The following is a 14,234-nucleotide window of genomic DNA, read 5'->3' on the forward strand; positions in this document are numbered from 1 at the left end:
GCTAATTAGAGGGTTTTACTGTTCCCCTGTAACAGACGTGAGTCCATCATAAAACATTCCCATGAATTGCTACAGTCCATGGGGTCGCAAAGAGTTGGACACGACTGAACAACAACAAAGCTGCTCCTCTTTCCAAAGTGCCTCAGCAAAACGGATTCGTTGGGCATTACTGAGAGGAAGTTGATGATCAGCTGCTAATGACCCCCACCCAGTCAGGTTTTCCCTCAGTTACTTTTAACATTTTCTGCAGATTAGTGCAGAAATCAGTGGAAAAGTTTATTTTGGGTCCAATGTTCACATGCCTTTCCCGAAAAGGAAAAAAAACCCGGACGATTCATTGATTGTATAAGCAGTGATACGGCACACACCTCAAGATCACAGTGTATGTAGTCATTGTAGAGTACTATACACACACACATATATCTACACATAGACACATACGTATACACACACACACGTGTGTATGTAAATAAAGCTCCATTTCTTAACTGTGGACTCAGGTAGTCAGTTTTACTTTTCAGTTCCTGCATATGCATAGCTCCTGGTTGTCTTATAACTGACGGATATGCATGGCATTTCTGCATACTAATGATATTGTTGGGCCTTAAAAGAGCCAGAATCTGTGTTTAGGCAGAATGAAATAATGAGAGGTGAGTCAGCCAAGGGTGAGTGTTACCATAAGATGAAGCACACAAATGAAAAGTGTCTCAAAAGAAATAGCAAGCCTTTGGGGCTTGACTCTGCCCCAGCTGCCAAGTATGATCAGAGGCCGGCGGGCTAGCTTGTCTTCCCACTTGAGTATATTGTAGGGTGTAAGTCATCAGGAAACAAGAATACTTAATGGTTAAAGTGATCATTAAAATGATCATCATTAAAATGGAAGTCTAACTATGTAGATGTATTCTTTTTTCCCCCCTAAAGCCAAGCAATTTTCTTGGCATTCATTATTTATTTTGTTAATATACTATTTCCTTAATATGCATCCTTGTTATTTATGTTTATATTTTTCTTAATTTTTAGGGTTTTTCATCATATTTTTTTCTCACTTGGTTCACCTTGGTTGATTTTATGATATTTTAATTCTGACATGATAAGCCAGATCATGATAAAACAAATCAATTCACACTTACCAAGATACATCTATTTCTGAAAACATATATTTGGTATTATGCATTTAAGCTAACCTTAGGTAGCTTTATTACAATGGTAAATATCAGTCCAGTAAAATCTCACCATGAACAAATCAGCCATTGTAAATTATGTATTGCCCCCTGAAAAGGAAAAGATGATAGACATTTCATGAGAGCAGTTTTATTATATCTGCCTTGGACTCAGTGAGGGCCATGTTAGAATAGGCAACTTTCCTTTCAAACCTCCAGTAGTGTTACCAATTTAATGGGTCAAGTCTTTCTGATCAACATTAATATATACTTTTTAAATTGCTCCCTTTGAGAAGTTGATCTTAACCCAACTGATAAACAAAAAGATGGCCTCCTTTTTGTATTAAGCAAACACTGAGTGCCAACTCTGTGCACATCTCTAAGAAAAATGGGTCTTTCAATGTACAAGGAGTTTGTTTTTATGTAGATACAACAGGAGACAAGAAATGGGGCCCTTTTATTTCTTCCTCAAAATTTTGACAGAAATGGAAGAAGAGAGATCAGATGTTTAATGAATGTGTTTTAGATACACACATAAAATCCATTGTTTTCTTCTCATGCTTAGCATATTTTCATCCTAATCAAAATAATATCCTAAGTCCATGAAGAAGTACTCCAGATTTAGAGAAACAGAGGCATATTGGAGAATACTTAATCTGTGCAAGATCACCCTTGATGTAATAATTTCTTTGCATTTTTATCTAGAAAGACTGTCCCTTTAGACAGACAAGCCTGTTTATGATCTTAATTGATCATAAATTCATCTTAATGATCTTAAATGTTTATGATATTAAATGTCTAAAGAAAAACAGTTGGACTGGTATCACCAGTCACTCTCCACTTTTGCTGTTTTCTTCATTTTTTTATTTTAGCGTGGTATTTTTTATTTTTGAATCGGGCATCACAGATATCTATGGTACATAGTGAAAAATCCGTGTGCCACTGTATAGTTCATACCATTATTCAGGGATAGATAATCCTGGGCATGGGTTACTCATATTCTTTGCTTCTCTTCCTTCTACTGCTATCTGATGTTTGAGAATTAAACATTTTATTGCCCATTAAAACACACGTCAGAGTAGTTGGGGCACATGGTGAAAATCAAATATTTCTCTCTTTCTTTCTCTTTTTTTTTTTTTGCTTGTTACCACCTGTATTCAGGGAACTAAGAAGGTTCAGAATATTGTAAACAATGGAGTTCTAGAAACAATTCTAAATATCCTTTATTACCTGTCATCGATCATCATCTATTAGTTTGATTAAACTAGGACTCCAGCATACGCTGGTGTTATAGTTGTCTAGTGCTATGCCTTTTAAGCCAAACCCATAAGGAGGTTTTTGTTTGATTTCATTTGATTTCTTAGATATCAGAATTTTAAACCTCTGAACTGTTATGTAATGGGACCGTGATCTATTACATTTCAAAAATATAATATCATGATTTCACCATACAGATTGCTAGCAGTCCACAAATGTGTGTTGAGCACCTGCCGTGAGCAAGGTGCCATCACAGAAAGAGATGGAACAAATACATGACATGCTGAACAAGATCAGACTTCATTCCTGGGCACTGCATGGTCAAATATAGCATGAGATCCTAGTTTGCAATCTGTGCAATTCCTTTCCTTCACCTCACATAACAGAAGGGCACAGCTTTTAATATGATGAGTATTGAATGAAGTGCCATCAGCAGCATGTGGCAGGAACACTTGCATTTTGCACCATACAATCTGTCCTAGCTCCTCTGTGGTAACACCCTGATTTTAAGGGAAAGGTACATTGTAGGCTCACCAAGGAATATTGAGTTCTTCATTAATATTTCTCATCTCTATAACTCCACCTACTGCAGTAGAATATATATACATCAAGATAAGAGATCTGAGAAAAAATATTCCTGCCCACGGGGTGACTACGTTCTTGCTCACAGAAATGATAGCAGACCGATTTATCATCCTCCATAAACTTACACACCAAAGCAAAAATCGTCAACATTGGTCTAGGACTCTTGAGAGAAAGGTGCACAGGCTATTTTCAAAAGATGTGTGTGGCAAGCACTATGTTTTAAAAATGTACTGTTTTATTTTTATTCCTGGTGTAGGAGGGAGTAGACAGCTGGTAGGGGGAAGACACCCACTGGTTTTCTCCAGTGAGTGGTGTGTGATTGTGAGGACAGCCGGGATGTAAGTTTCACGCAATCAGACCTTCAAATGGAGAAATGAAGTCCTCTTTGGCACCAGCCAGCTGCCCACTTACAACTATTTAGGAAAAAAAATTAAATAAAACTCTCAAGTTTGTTGTTTTTATTCCTATAACCTTTGCTCCCAGAGACTAAAAGCTAAGACCCCTCTGAACCCCATCTTAAAAAAATGTTCTTTAAGAAATACTACTCTGGGAACATGAGATTCCAAAATGTGACTTTTTTTTTTTTTTCAAGTCCTGGATTTCTTTTTTTTTTTTTACTGTGTCAGAAATAATACAGATAATTTAGGTGAAAGAGTTGGACTACTGTCTTTTCTAAGATTCTAGGAATCTCTCCCCAACTGGTAGATCATATCTGTGTCTGTGAATCTCAGCAGTTGTCTAAGAGAGCAGTTTAAAACCTTGGTTTGTTGAAGATAAAGTTATTTAATATGTAAACTAATTCCTGGAACTGGATCACTTCAGAAGCATCAAGATTCCCCACCTCCAACACTGTACAAACCATGGAATTACCTTCCATTTTCTCCAGAGTGTTTGAAAATTACATCCCCATTATGTGATTACAACCATGAATTGAGGGTACTGAAAGGTAGAAGAGGCTTTATCATCCATATCTATCTATCCATATGTACATATATGAATGTTCTTACCAAGCAGACTTTACTTTTGAAAGACCAGAGAGCCCTGCTGGAAACATTGAAAAGCTATGGAATTCGATATTGTAACCTTGTTTTCACATTGTTTTTGGCTGCAGCTCTGTTTAACCTCATCCCTGTGGGTCTTCGAGTGGTGGCTATTCAAGGAGTTCAAACCAAGCTGTATTTGGCAATGAACAGCGAGGGATACCTGTACACCTCGGTAAGTCTTTCACTGTGCTCATGTTTTGATTATTCTAGTTTTCATCTGATATGAAGGGAAATTGCTACATATGTGTTATCACTGCAGGTTTGTGTAATTCAAGGAGGAGTGTTCTGGATGGAAATATTAAAAAAGACAAATTAATTTCCAATGAAAGTATATGTATTACTAATTAATCATTTGAAGCTAACATTTTTGATAGAAAATTCAAAGACTCACTAAGCATTTTTGCATACATTGGCATTTGGGTTGTTATTTTCAACCCAAATGTCTATCTTGCAGACTTGCTTTGCAACTGTGGAAAGCAAAGCCATTTGTACAACTCAGTTCAACATATATCTATCCATGTTTACTCCTAAGGAAATTAATAAGACCACTTCCTCAAATCAACTCTAGGACACAAAGAACAGTTTCAGAAGTGTTTCTTTATCTTACCTTTCAGTTCTATTAGGTCATGTTTGCTATCTCTAAGTACTATTTTTCCATCAAGTACACTCTTCTTACATACAAATTCCAGCTTGGCTTTTTCTTAGAAGTTTGTGATGAATGGAGTAAAAAGTGAAACTTTTCTCAAGAAATTTATAAGCAATGTAGACAACAGTTCAGCTAGGAACCTGGGGCCACATTAAGCTTTTTAAAATTTTATATTTAAATATAGGCAAAAATGGTACAGTGCCAGGGTTAGGATTTTACTGTTAGCAGTAGATCTAGTTACTGATTAGAGGAAACCACTTAATATATGGATTTTTCAAATCTTTGTTTTGAATTTCATACAGTCTAAGAAAAGGATAAGATGTTAAAAATGGAGAAAATTGCTTGTCAGACTTCTTCTAGATAGCCTTGAAGCAGTCTATTACCATAATTAAAGATATCTATTCCTCAAAGTGCAAAAGTGGTTACCTTTAAACACTCTTGCTCTGGCCTGTCCCTTAAATTTATTTCAAAGCCAGGTATGTAGAAAGATTCTTAGAAATGATGAAAGCAAAGCATAACTCTGTTTTTCAGAGGCTAGGATGAGAAAGAGGGGAGGGAGAAGAGTAGAACCAAAGGGCTCATTCATTTGGTAAACTGGGGTAGAACATTTCAGATTTTACAATAAAAGATTAGCAGCATAATCTTCAAATATCAGTCCCTATCAGCATTCCCATCAGGCCATTTCTACTGTCTTATTGTTAAATAAATGCAGGGGTTTTATCCTTTTTACAAATGCAAGATTTGAATGTATCTCAAACTAAATGAGATCTTTCAGTTTATTAAATACATGGCTAAGCAGGGCTTCCCTGGTGGCACAGATGGTAAAGAATCTGCCTGCAGTACAAAAGACCCAGGTTCTATCCCTGGGTCGGGAAGATGCCCTGGAGAAGGGAATGGCAACCCACTCCAGTATTCTTGCCTGGAGAATTCCATGGACAGAGGAGCCTGGCGGGCTATAGTCAATGGAGTAGCAAAGAGTCAGATGTGACTGAGTGACTAACACTCACATACACACACGTTATTAAAAACAATAGGAAAAGGGATTTGTTTTCAGATTTGTGCATTGAGGTAAGGTAATTTAACAATGGAGTATTTTAATTAACTTTATTAAGATCAACAGACTACCTCACCAGGACCAGATGCAAAGGTAGGTTTTTCATAAAAGAAATGATTGCTTTCTGCAACTCCTGTGCAGGCATGGGAACTAAATGGAATACATGGGGCATACTTTTGAGAAGGTAAATAGCAGATGACATAGGAAGTCATTACTGGTAACGCATCCAGAATTTCCCTGAGTTGTGGTCACCATTGAGGTGCCCTGATGAGAGGATTGGATTTTTTTTTTTTTTTTAATCTGGCAATAGTAAATGTTTTTAAACAGTTTGGAAATAATACTTAAGTTAGAATGAGAAAATGTCATGTAAGTTAGTTAGTATGACACATGCTCCTACTTAAGAAAATTAGGGCAAGAGTATTACATGGAAGGAATTGATGTCAAAACTCATACCCTACCATTCAAGTTGACCATTATTCTAGCAAATGGTAAATGTCAATGTGAGCTCATTTCTAAGGAAGGCCTTCCAGGGGACTCAGCATTGTAGATGGATGGGCTTCCTTTCTTTGGTAGGCAGGCCAATCTATAGCAAATATGGGTCTCTTTGTACACATATCCCATTAAGGAAAAGAAATCTTAAATATTTCCTATTAAAGAAAAGAAGCTATATTTTGGTTAAGGAGGAGAGATGTCTGATTGATAATCCTGGAGTTCAGAGGAAAAAGATATCCAAATTCATCTCCTCCAGGAAAGAATTGGAATCTTCTCCAGGATAAATCTTCTGATTCTTCCCATTACTTCTTACTGATTGTGACTTGGAGTCCCATCACCACATTGATCACCATCCTTAGTGGGTGATTCATTTATTATCATCTTATTTAAAGTGTAGCACTCCGACTCTGAGGATATTGCCTGTCTTTGTGATTTTAGCACCACAAGACCAAAAAGCCAAATGACATCTTATCTCGTCAAGAAGAATGGGTAACTAAAGAGAAAGGATCACTAGTCCCTTACGTAAAATCATGGCACTTTTACTCCTGAAATATGGCAGGCAGTTTTGTTAGAGAAAATAGGATTGGACAGTGACCCGAGGAGGAAGCGAAAAGAGGAACAGGAAACAGAGGCTACTGCTATAGCAAGGAAAAAAATCTGTTAGGAAGTTATCAAAAATATCTTGGTGAGGGCTGAGTAAAGTCTGCCTTAAAACATTTGCAGTGGCAGGGGCTAAAAGGAGATGGATTCAGGAGGTATTTCAGAGGTAGAATCATGAGCATTTGGTGGCTGTTTGGATTTGGAGGGAAAACAGGAGCACCATGTATGGTTGAACATATATAGTTGCCATCCACTGCACAGATAGAAGTGAAATATCTTCAGGTAGACGTTGTTTAAAATGTGCACAGTATTATTAGGGTCCCTGAAAGAGAGTGAGAATTATATCTTTGGCAGTTGAGTTGATGGTGAGCGATTAACCAAGATGGAGAATAAAAGAAAAACAATAGTAGGAAAAAAAGGATACCCAAGTACAGGTTGGCATAGGTATTTGAATATATGACCCTAGAGCTTGAGAAAGAGGTGTGAGCTAGGGATAAAATGTGAGAGTTATCACATGTAGGTGGTGGCTGTTGCCATGAGAATAGCTGAGGAATACATAGCATGAGAAGCAAAAAAAGAGTTTGTCAAATAATATTAGGTAATAATAGCATGGAAGCCCTGCAACAGAAGAACAAATTGTGACAGATGCCATAGCATTGTAAAAAACAAGTGGGGACAGGGTTTTTGGAAGAGTCAACAATGTCAGATGCTTCAAAGAAAACAAATAAAAGAAGAACTAGAAATTTACCATATGAAGGTCTTGAGCATTCTTGATAAGAGCACCTTGAGTGGAGTAGTAGAGACAGAAGCTAGACTGCAGTGACTTGAAGAGTGAATGGGAAGAGACAGGACAGGCAGTAGCTGTAGAATGTCTAAGGGAAGGGGAGACATGAGTGAGTATTTAGAGGAGGACACGGAATTGAAGAAGGCTTTGAGGGTTCTTTGCCTAAGACTCTTAAATATATTTGTTAGCTGAAGGTCAAGAGCCAGTAGAGATGGAGATGTTGAAGACATAGGAGATGGGATCCTTAGGGTCTCAAAGGAGTCAGAGAGAGAGTGATGGAATTGAATATGTGAGAAGATCAGATTCACCTTGAGATGCTGCTTCTACAGTAAATCGATGAGGACAGATGTCAACATAGGTGCACTGAATCTGCAGGTGATGGACAAGGAAGTTGAAGAATTTCCAGCTGGATGATTGAAGCAAGATAAAGAGTAATCAGCTAAAAATCAGGCATAAGGATGACACAGTGTGAAGGTTTGCAACAGTGGTTTTAGAAAAAGGGAGAGGAAAGAGACAGTCTAATGACCAGGGGTGGATAAACTGACCCACAGGCCAAATCAGGCCTACCACCTATTTTTGTAAATAAAGTTTTACTGGGACACAGTCACACCCATTCAAAAGTTTTGCAATACAAAGGCAGAGTTGAATAGTTGCCCCACAAAGCCTTAATTATTTATTATCTTGTCCTTTATAACGGAGAAGGCAATGGCACCCCACTCCAGTACTTTTGCCTGGAAAATCCTGTGGACGGAGGAGCCTGGTGGGCTGCAGTCCATGGGGTCACTAGAGTCGAACACGACTGAGCGACTTCACTTTCACTTTTCACTTTCATGCATTGGAGAAGGAAATGGCAACCCACTCCAGTGTTCTTGCCTGGAGAATCCCAGGGACAGGGGAGCCTGGTGGGCTGCCATCTACGGGGTCGCACAGAGTCGGACACGACTGAAGCGACTTAGCAGCAGCAGCAGCAGCAGCAGTCCTTTATTAAAAAAAATGGTTTTTGACCCCTGGTTGGATGATAGTTCACAATCTTAGTTACCTATTAGGATCACCTGAGGACATTTAAGAAAATTCCATTCTGTGTGCTAAATAGGAACCAATAATATCAAAATATCTGAGGGGGGAGTCTGTGTAGGAATAGTTTCTAAGGCTCCCCAGCTGATTCTAATGTGTAGCCTGGGTTGAAAACCACTAATAACACAAGTAAGGAAAATGATTGCTGAGTAGCACTGAGAACCACCTCCACCCCCAGTGAAGTTGGAAACCATGCATTTATAGACACTCTGTCCCATATCTGAAATTTCTGAAACTGATCTTTTTCTGTTCTTGCAAACAAATTGCTTTTACATTTCTGAAGGACTATTTCTTGAGATGAAAGAAAATGCTGATCCTTGGAAGAGCTTTCTTATTTTATTTTCTTTTCTGTTTCCTGTCTTCTTTTGCATTTCTGCTTCTACATCCCTTGATTTCTTTCAAATTCAATTTTACACTTTTGCCCTTTCTTACTCCCCTTTGGCCATTAAACAAAGAAACAATACCTCCATGTTGTTATTGCTACAGAGAGCAATTTGCTTTCCATGATTAATCTCAGGATTTTTGCACCTTTTCCCCCCTCCCTCCCTTTTTTCCTTGTTGCCATGGGGGCAGACTTGATGTAGGCTCAAGTGGCAGTGAGAAACCATCTGTGGCACAGAGAATCATAATTAGCCATTATTTCATAACATATTTACTTTTGTCCTTGATATAACTAAGTCTTTCTAGAACTGTAAGGAAATTATTATTCATTGTGTATAGAGAACTTTGTTCATACCTTTGATTTTTCTTTACCAAGAATAATGAAAAAAAAAGAATAATGAGTTGTACAGAAGCTTTTGAGAGTTCTTCAAAACTTACTCATATAAAGCTATTTGTTATACATATTTCAAAGTTGCTTGAAATAAACATTAACTAAAGGAAATCAAGTCTTAAATGTAAAAGTGTTATTAATGTCCTAGTATCTATTTTAATAGAGGAATAATAACAGGTATTAGAGACAAGATAGTAAAGATTCAAAGCCGAGCCCAAAGCATTATCTTTTGATTTTGAAATGTTCCAGAACTTAGTAACAGCATTTTTCCCTGCCTAATTATTTATCATTCATCAACACTTGTTTTCCATTTCCAAAGTACACAGTGTTGCTTGGGTTACTGTAGGGGTAGCTAAAATGTGTAGATAAGTAGAAATCCTTTGACAGGCAAAACTTTTCTATTCATATATTTCTAGAGAGGACTTTTAAGAGTGATTTTAACTGCTGTTTTATGGTCCTGGGCAAACTAGATGCAAGACCAGAAAGCAGGTCTCCCTGAGTGTTAGCTTGATGCAATGGGAATGAAGCAGTGTGTGTTACTGATCCCGTGGGCCCAGGCAGACTTGGGATCTGAATTAAGGGGACATTTTCCTTCTCTATCGAATTATTTTTACCTAGTTTAAACTTAGCAAGTTTCTTCTCCCATCACAGATGTTAATTTTGATGATCCATTCAAGATGTTGACTGACTTTCCACTGTATAGTTCTTGCTTTTTAAATTTATTTTGTGGCAACTAGCAAACAATCCATTGGGAGACACTTTGAGTAAATACTTGCTCTCAAGAATGCAGTTTTTAACATGATATTTTCAGGTATCCCAAATCTCTTTAGAAAAATAGGATAATTAGTCATAAACTGAGAAATGACCATTTGTTTTTTTTTTTTTTTTTTTTTTTAGATAGACCATACAATTTACTATAAGCTAATTTGAGGTTGAGAAAATTTAATAAATTTTCCCCAAAATGAACAAGTGTCATAAAAAATGCAATTCAACAACAAAAATTTCCTGGGTTCAGCATTCTAGTCACTAAGCTTAAATTCCATTATTTAATGGAAACTTAAATTGTCCAGGTAAATTAAAATGCATTCTGATACATGTTTTGATTTCATACTGTATGTAGGGGGATTGTTTATATTAAGAGGCCTCAGATGTTCAGGACATTTAGCTGTCATCTGAGAACTTACTCTTTTACAGATTTGTTTAGTTTCTCTGATTTTAGTATGTGACAATTTAAGATCTAATTTTCAGTGATATGGCTTCACAGCTCAAGCCCATATTCTAATACAGAAAGGATGTTAAAGTTTAGATGAATTCATCGATCAATTCACAGTGATGAAGGTACTCCCAGCAAACATTTGTAGCATGTAAAATGTTTGAGTTATGTCAAATCTGTATATCAGCAAGTTTGTATAATTTAATTTCTGGGGTTATTATGACAGACTTTTCAATTTAATAGAATTAAGTGAAAGGGCACTGGTTTAAACATTACTGCTCTTTAGGGAAGTGGGATTAACTCGGTTATAAAAGAAAATACATTTCAAATGAACATGAGCACTATCATATCCAATGCAGAAGAAAATGATCATTATGGATTTTGCATATAGCCAGTAGCCATCATGTATAGCGCTCCCTACAAAACAAGTAGACACAAATTTTACCTTCTAATTAAAACATTAGTTTATGTTTAGTGTTTATGACTCAAAAACTTAGATTCCAAATTTTGGTACCTACCTCTAGAAAAGGCTTCTCTGGTGGCTCAGGTGGTAAAGAATCCTCCTGCAACGTGGGAGACCTGGGTTCGATCCCTGGTTTGGGAAGATCCCCTGGAGAAGGGAAGGGCTACCCACTCCAGTATTTTGGCCTGGAGAATTCCATGGACTGTATAGTTTATGGAGTCACAAAGAGTTGGACACAACTGAGCGACTTTCACTCACTCACATCTAGAAAACTGTTTTGTTTCCACGGGCTGTGGGATTAAACATTTTTGATTGACATTTTCAGTTCAGACTAATGGTTGTAAGGGTAATTATACGCATACATCCCTATTTCTGAGTGGTATCAATAAAATGGGAAATGTAAACAATGGGATGATTTTACAGGAAGAAAGGCAAAGAAAACAAGCACATTTTATTTGTTAATGAATGACTCTGCTAGCTCAAGGAGACAAATTTTATGTTTTGAAGAGGCTTGCAGTTATTATATTGGTACTATTGAACTAGAGGTCATTATAATTATTGTAGTGAAAAATATACCAAAGTATCTGTATTCATCTTAGGTATTCCTTCAGAATACCGGTGAATCAGCATAATTTTCAAACCCAAAACACATTTCCTAAGTCACAGATTATTTCACATGTTTAGTTCTCTTTGCAGTTAATGGAAATTTCATTCAAATGTGAAAGAAAATCTAGCTTGGCATTATTTGAATGTGAAATTAGATGATTCTGGTTGGTTGTGCCTTCAAAGTCAAGGGCCTTCTCTCTTTTCTCCCTAAAAAAGAAATAACCAAACTGGTAAATTATTCAGGGTGAAGCTCTTCATTTCTTAGGTGGAGAAAATGACTGAGGATAGTACTTTCTCAGAAATCAAGGAAACAATAGTAGTTGTAGCTAAATAGAATAAGATTGGCTCTCAATTCTGTTTTTGAGGCCAAGTTGAAAAAATAATCCAAATGAAAGGTCATTGGGATACATATTTAAAAGAGTGTCTCATGGCTTTAACTCAGAAGCTAAATTCATATTTTTAGGAAAAAAAGCCAGTCTGTTGGAGCTAATAAATAAAATAACTGGCAAGAATAACAAAGAAGAATTTTAGCAAGTAAAACTAGATGTAAGGAGGTAATACACACACATGTACACATATGCATACACCCACAACACATGAAAGATAATGAAAGAAACCAATTTTATGTTCATAGCTCTGTTGCTATTACAGGATGAATTATTATGGAATTCCTAAAATAATTCAGTTTTAAATACATACCCTGCACCAAATGTGTAATACCTTTAGAGATTGCTCTAGCAACATATTTGATAACGCTTAATAGCTTTATAAAATAGAGCAAATAAGACTTTTTAGCTATATTTTATGTAATCATTCAGTGAATCTCATGGCTTGGTATAGGCATTGTTTTTAGTCCCTGTTTTCTTGTTTGTATAGTTTTTTTAGTATAATGTTAATCTACAGTGTGATAGGAAAACACAGAGCTTATCAAGACCCTTTTTCTTATTATCCTTTTTTCCATGAAAGCTATATTTAAGAATAGTTTGCCTAATAAATCCTATGCTCATTAAGGAATAACTGGTTTTATTTTTCTCCACCTCCCTCTTAGTCAGAGAGCAATGCCCAGCAAAAATTACCTTTTAAATAAATATTTATTAAATTAGTAAAGATGTATATAATAAAGAATAAGGACAAAGCACATTATTTCTGTCAAGCCTTTGGAATATTTAAAATAAGTTAAAAGGGCCAATTTTAACCTTCCATCCTTCCTTGCAAGTGTTAACATTTCAAGATTATATAAGAAAGTGAATTACTGAGACATGAGAAAAAAAAATTGAAGGCAACAGCACTGGTTTCAATGGTTACACTGCTTAAAGGGAATTGTGACTTCTGAACAGGGAAACTTTAAATGAAAGCGTTTCTCTGATCATTATAATAGCTGTAACCAAGGTTAATAACTGGCAAGCCCCTGACTAATACATTTAATATGTTTTGCCCAGGCTGAATGTGTGAATAGATAACACGTCTGTACTAAAATTCTGATTAAGTTATTCATCAGATTCTCTGATGCTAACTGCTTTTGACAGTCTTGGAAGTGAAAGTACTGGAAAAGCCTCAATTGATTTCTTAAAAAGATTTAACATATAGCCAGTAGCCATGTTACATCTCCTTCCATAAGGGCCTCAGATGTTATAGGAATTCTGGCTCAGCATAAAACAAGTAGCTAGAATGAGAGATGATGTCCATTTTTTACGTGAGAAAAAAAATTGTTGTAGAGATTTGGAAAAGTCAAATGTAAGTAACCACCCCAAGGTGTTAGGACATAGATTGTAAAAATACAAAGGATGAAAAGATGCCTAACAGAGGGAGGGTATGAATCATCCCATGACACTGTCATAATTGACAAAGAGACACTAGAAAATGACAGTGATAGCTTTCAGAAATGAGATGTCAACAGGTATACTCCTTTGTGTATAGCAAATAGCATAACAGAAAATCCTGTGCATAACAAACCCATTGCTATAATCTGGCCCCCAAATCAGCAAGGCTACAACAACAAAAGTGTTTGCTTGTTGGTTTGATTAAAAAATTCTCAAAAGTATTATATACAGTATTCCCTGGTCCCTGCCCACATCATCATAAGGATGATTTACCGTAATACAAGTGTTAATACTTTGCAGACTCTTTCCACTGAAGAGGTTATAGGCAAAGCCTAGGAGAGATCAGAAGCTGAGTATTTTTATACTGTGTCATATATCTTATTTAATTTTTTAAATTTTATTTTATATTAGAGTATAGTTAATTTATATACTTTCTAGATTAGCTATTATTAATAGTTAATTCATAACCTTTAACATACAAATGTGCTGAAACCTCCCTCCATTCCTCCAGTCTCAGAAAGCCCAGTCACACATCTGGGCCTGAAATAGCCCAAGAGCTTTATCAACCAATCAACGACCAGATATCTGTGCAACATCCTCAGATACTAGGCAGCCCTGTGATCACGTTGATTTCTACTGATGATGGCTGGAGTTTATAGTGCACA

At 36.5% G+C, this 14,234-nt stretch overlaps 1 protein-coding gene across 6 annotated transcripts in view; it reads left to right on the forward strand.

Moving 5' to 3' along the window:
* Positions 1-14,234, forward strand: part of FGF13 (fibroblast growth factor 13) — a 569,406-nt gene that overhangs the window by 497,893 nt on the left and 57,279 nt on the right. For all 6 annotated transcript variants that reach the window (XM_027533130.1, XM_027533133.1, XM_027533129.1 and 3 more), the window contains one exon: positions 4,114-4,217. In XM_027533130.1, coding sequence (XP_027388931.1) covers positions 4,114-4,217 — 104 coding nt within the window. The remainder of the gene's footprint in view (positions 1-4,113; positions 4,218-14,234) is intronic.

This window comes from Bos indicus x Bos taurus, chromosome X, assembly GCF_003369695.1.
Source record: "Bos indicus x Bos taurus breed Angus x Brahman F1 hybrid chromosome X, Bos_hybrid_MaternalHap_v2.0, whole genome shotgun sequence".
NCBI classification, from domain to species: Eukaryota; Metazoa; Chordata; class Mammalia; order Artiodactyla; family Bovidae; genus Bos; species Bos indicus x Bos taurus.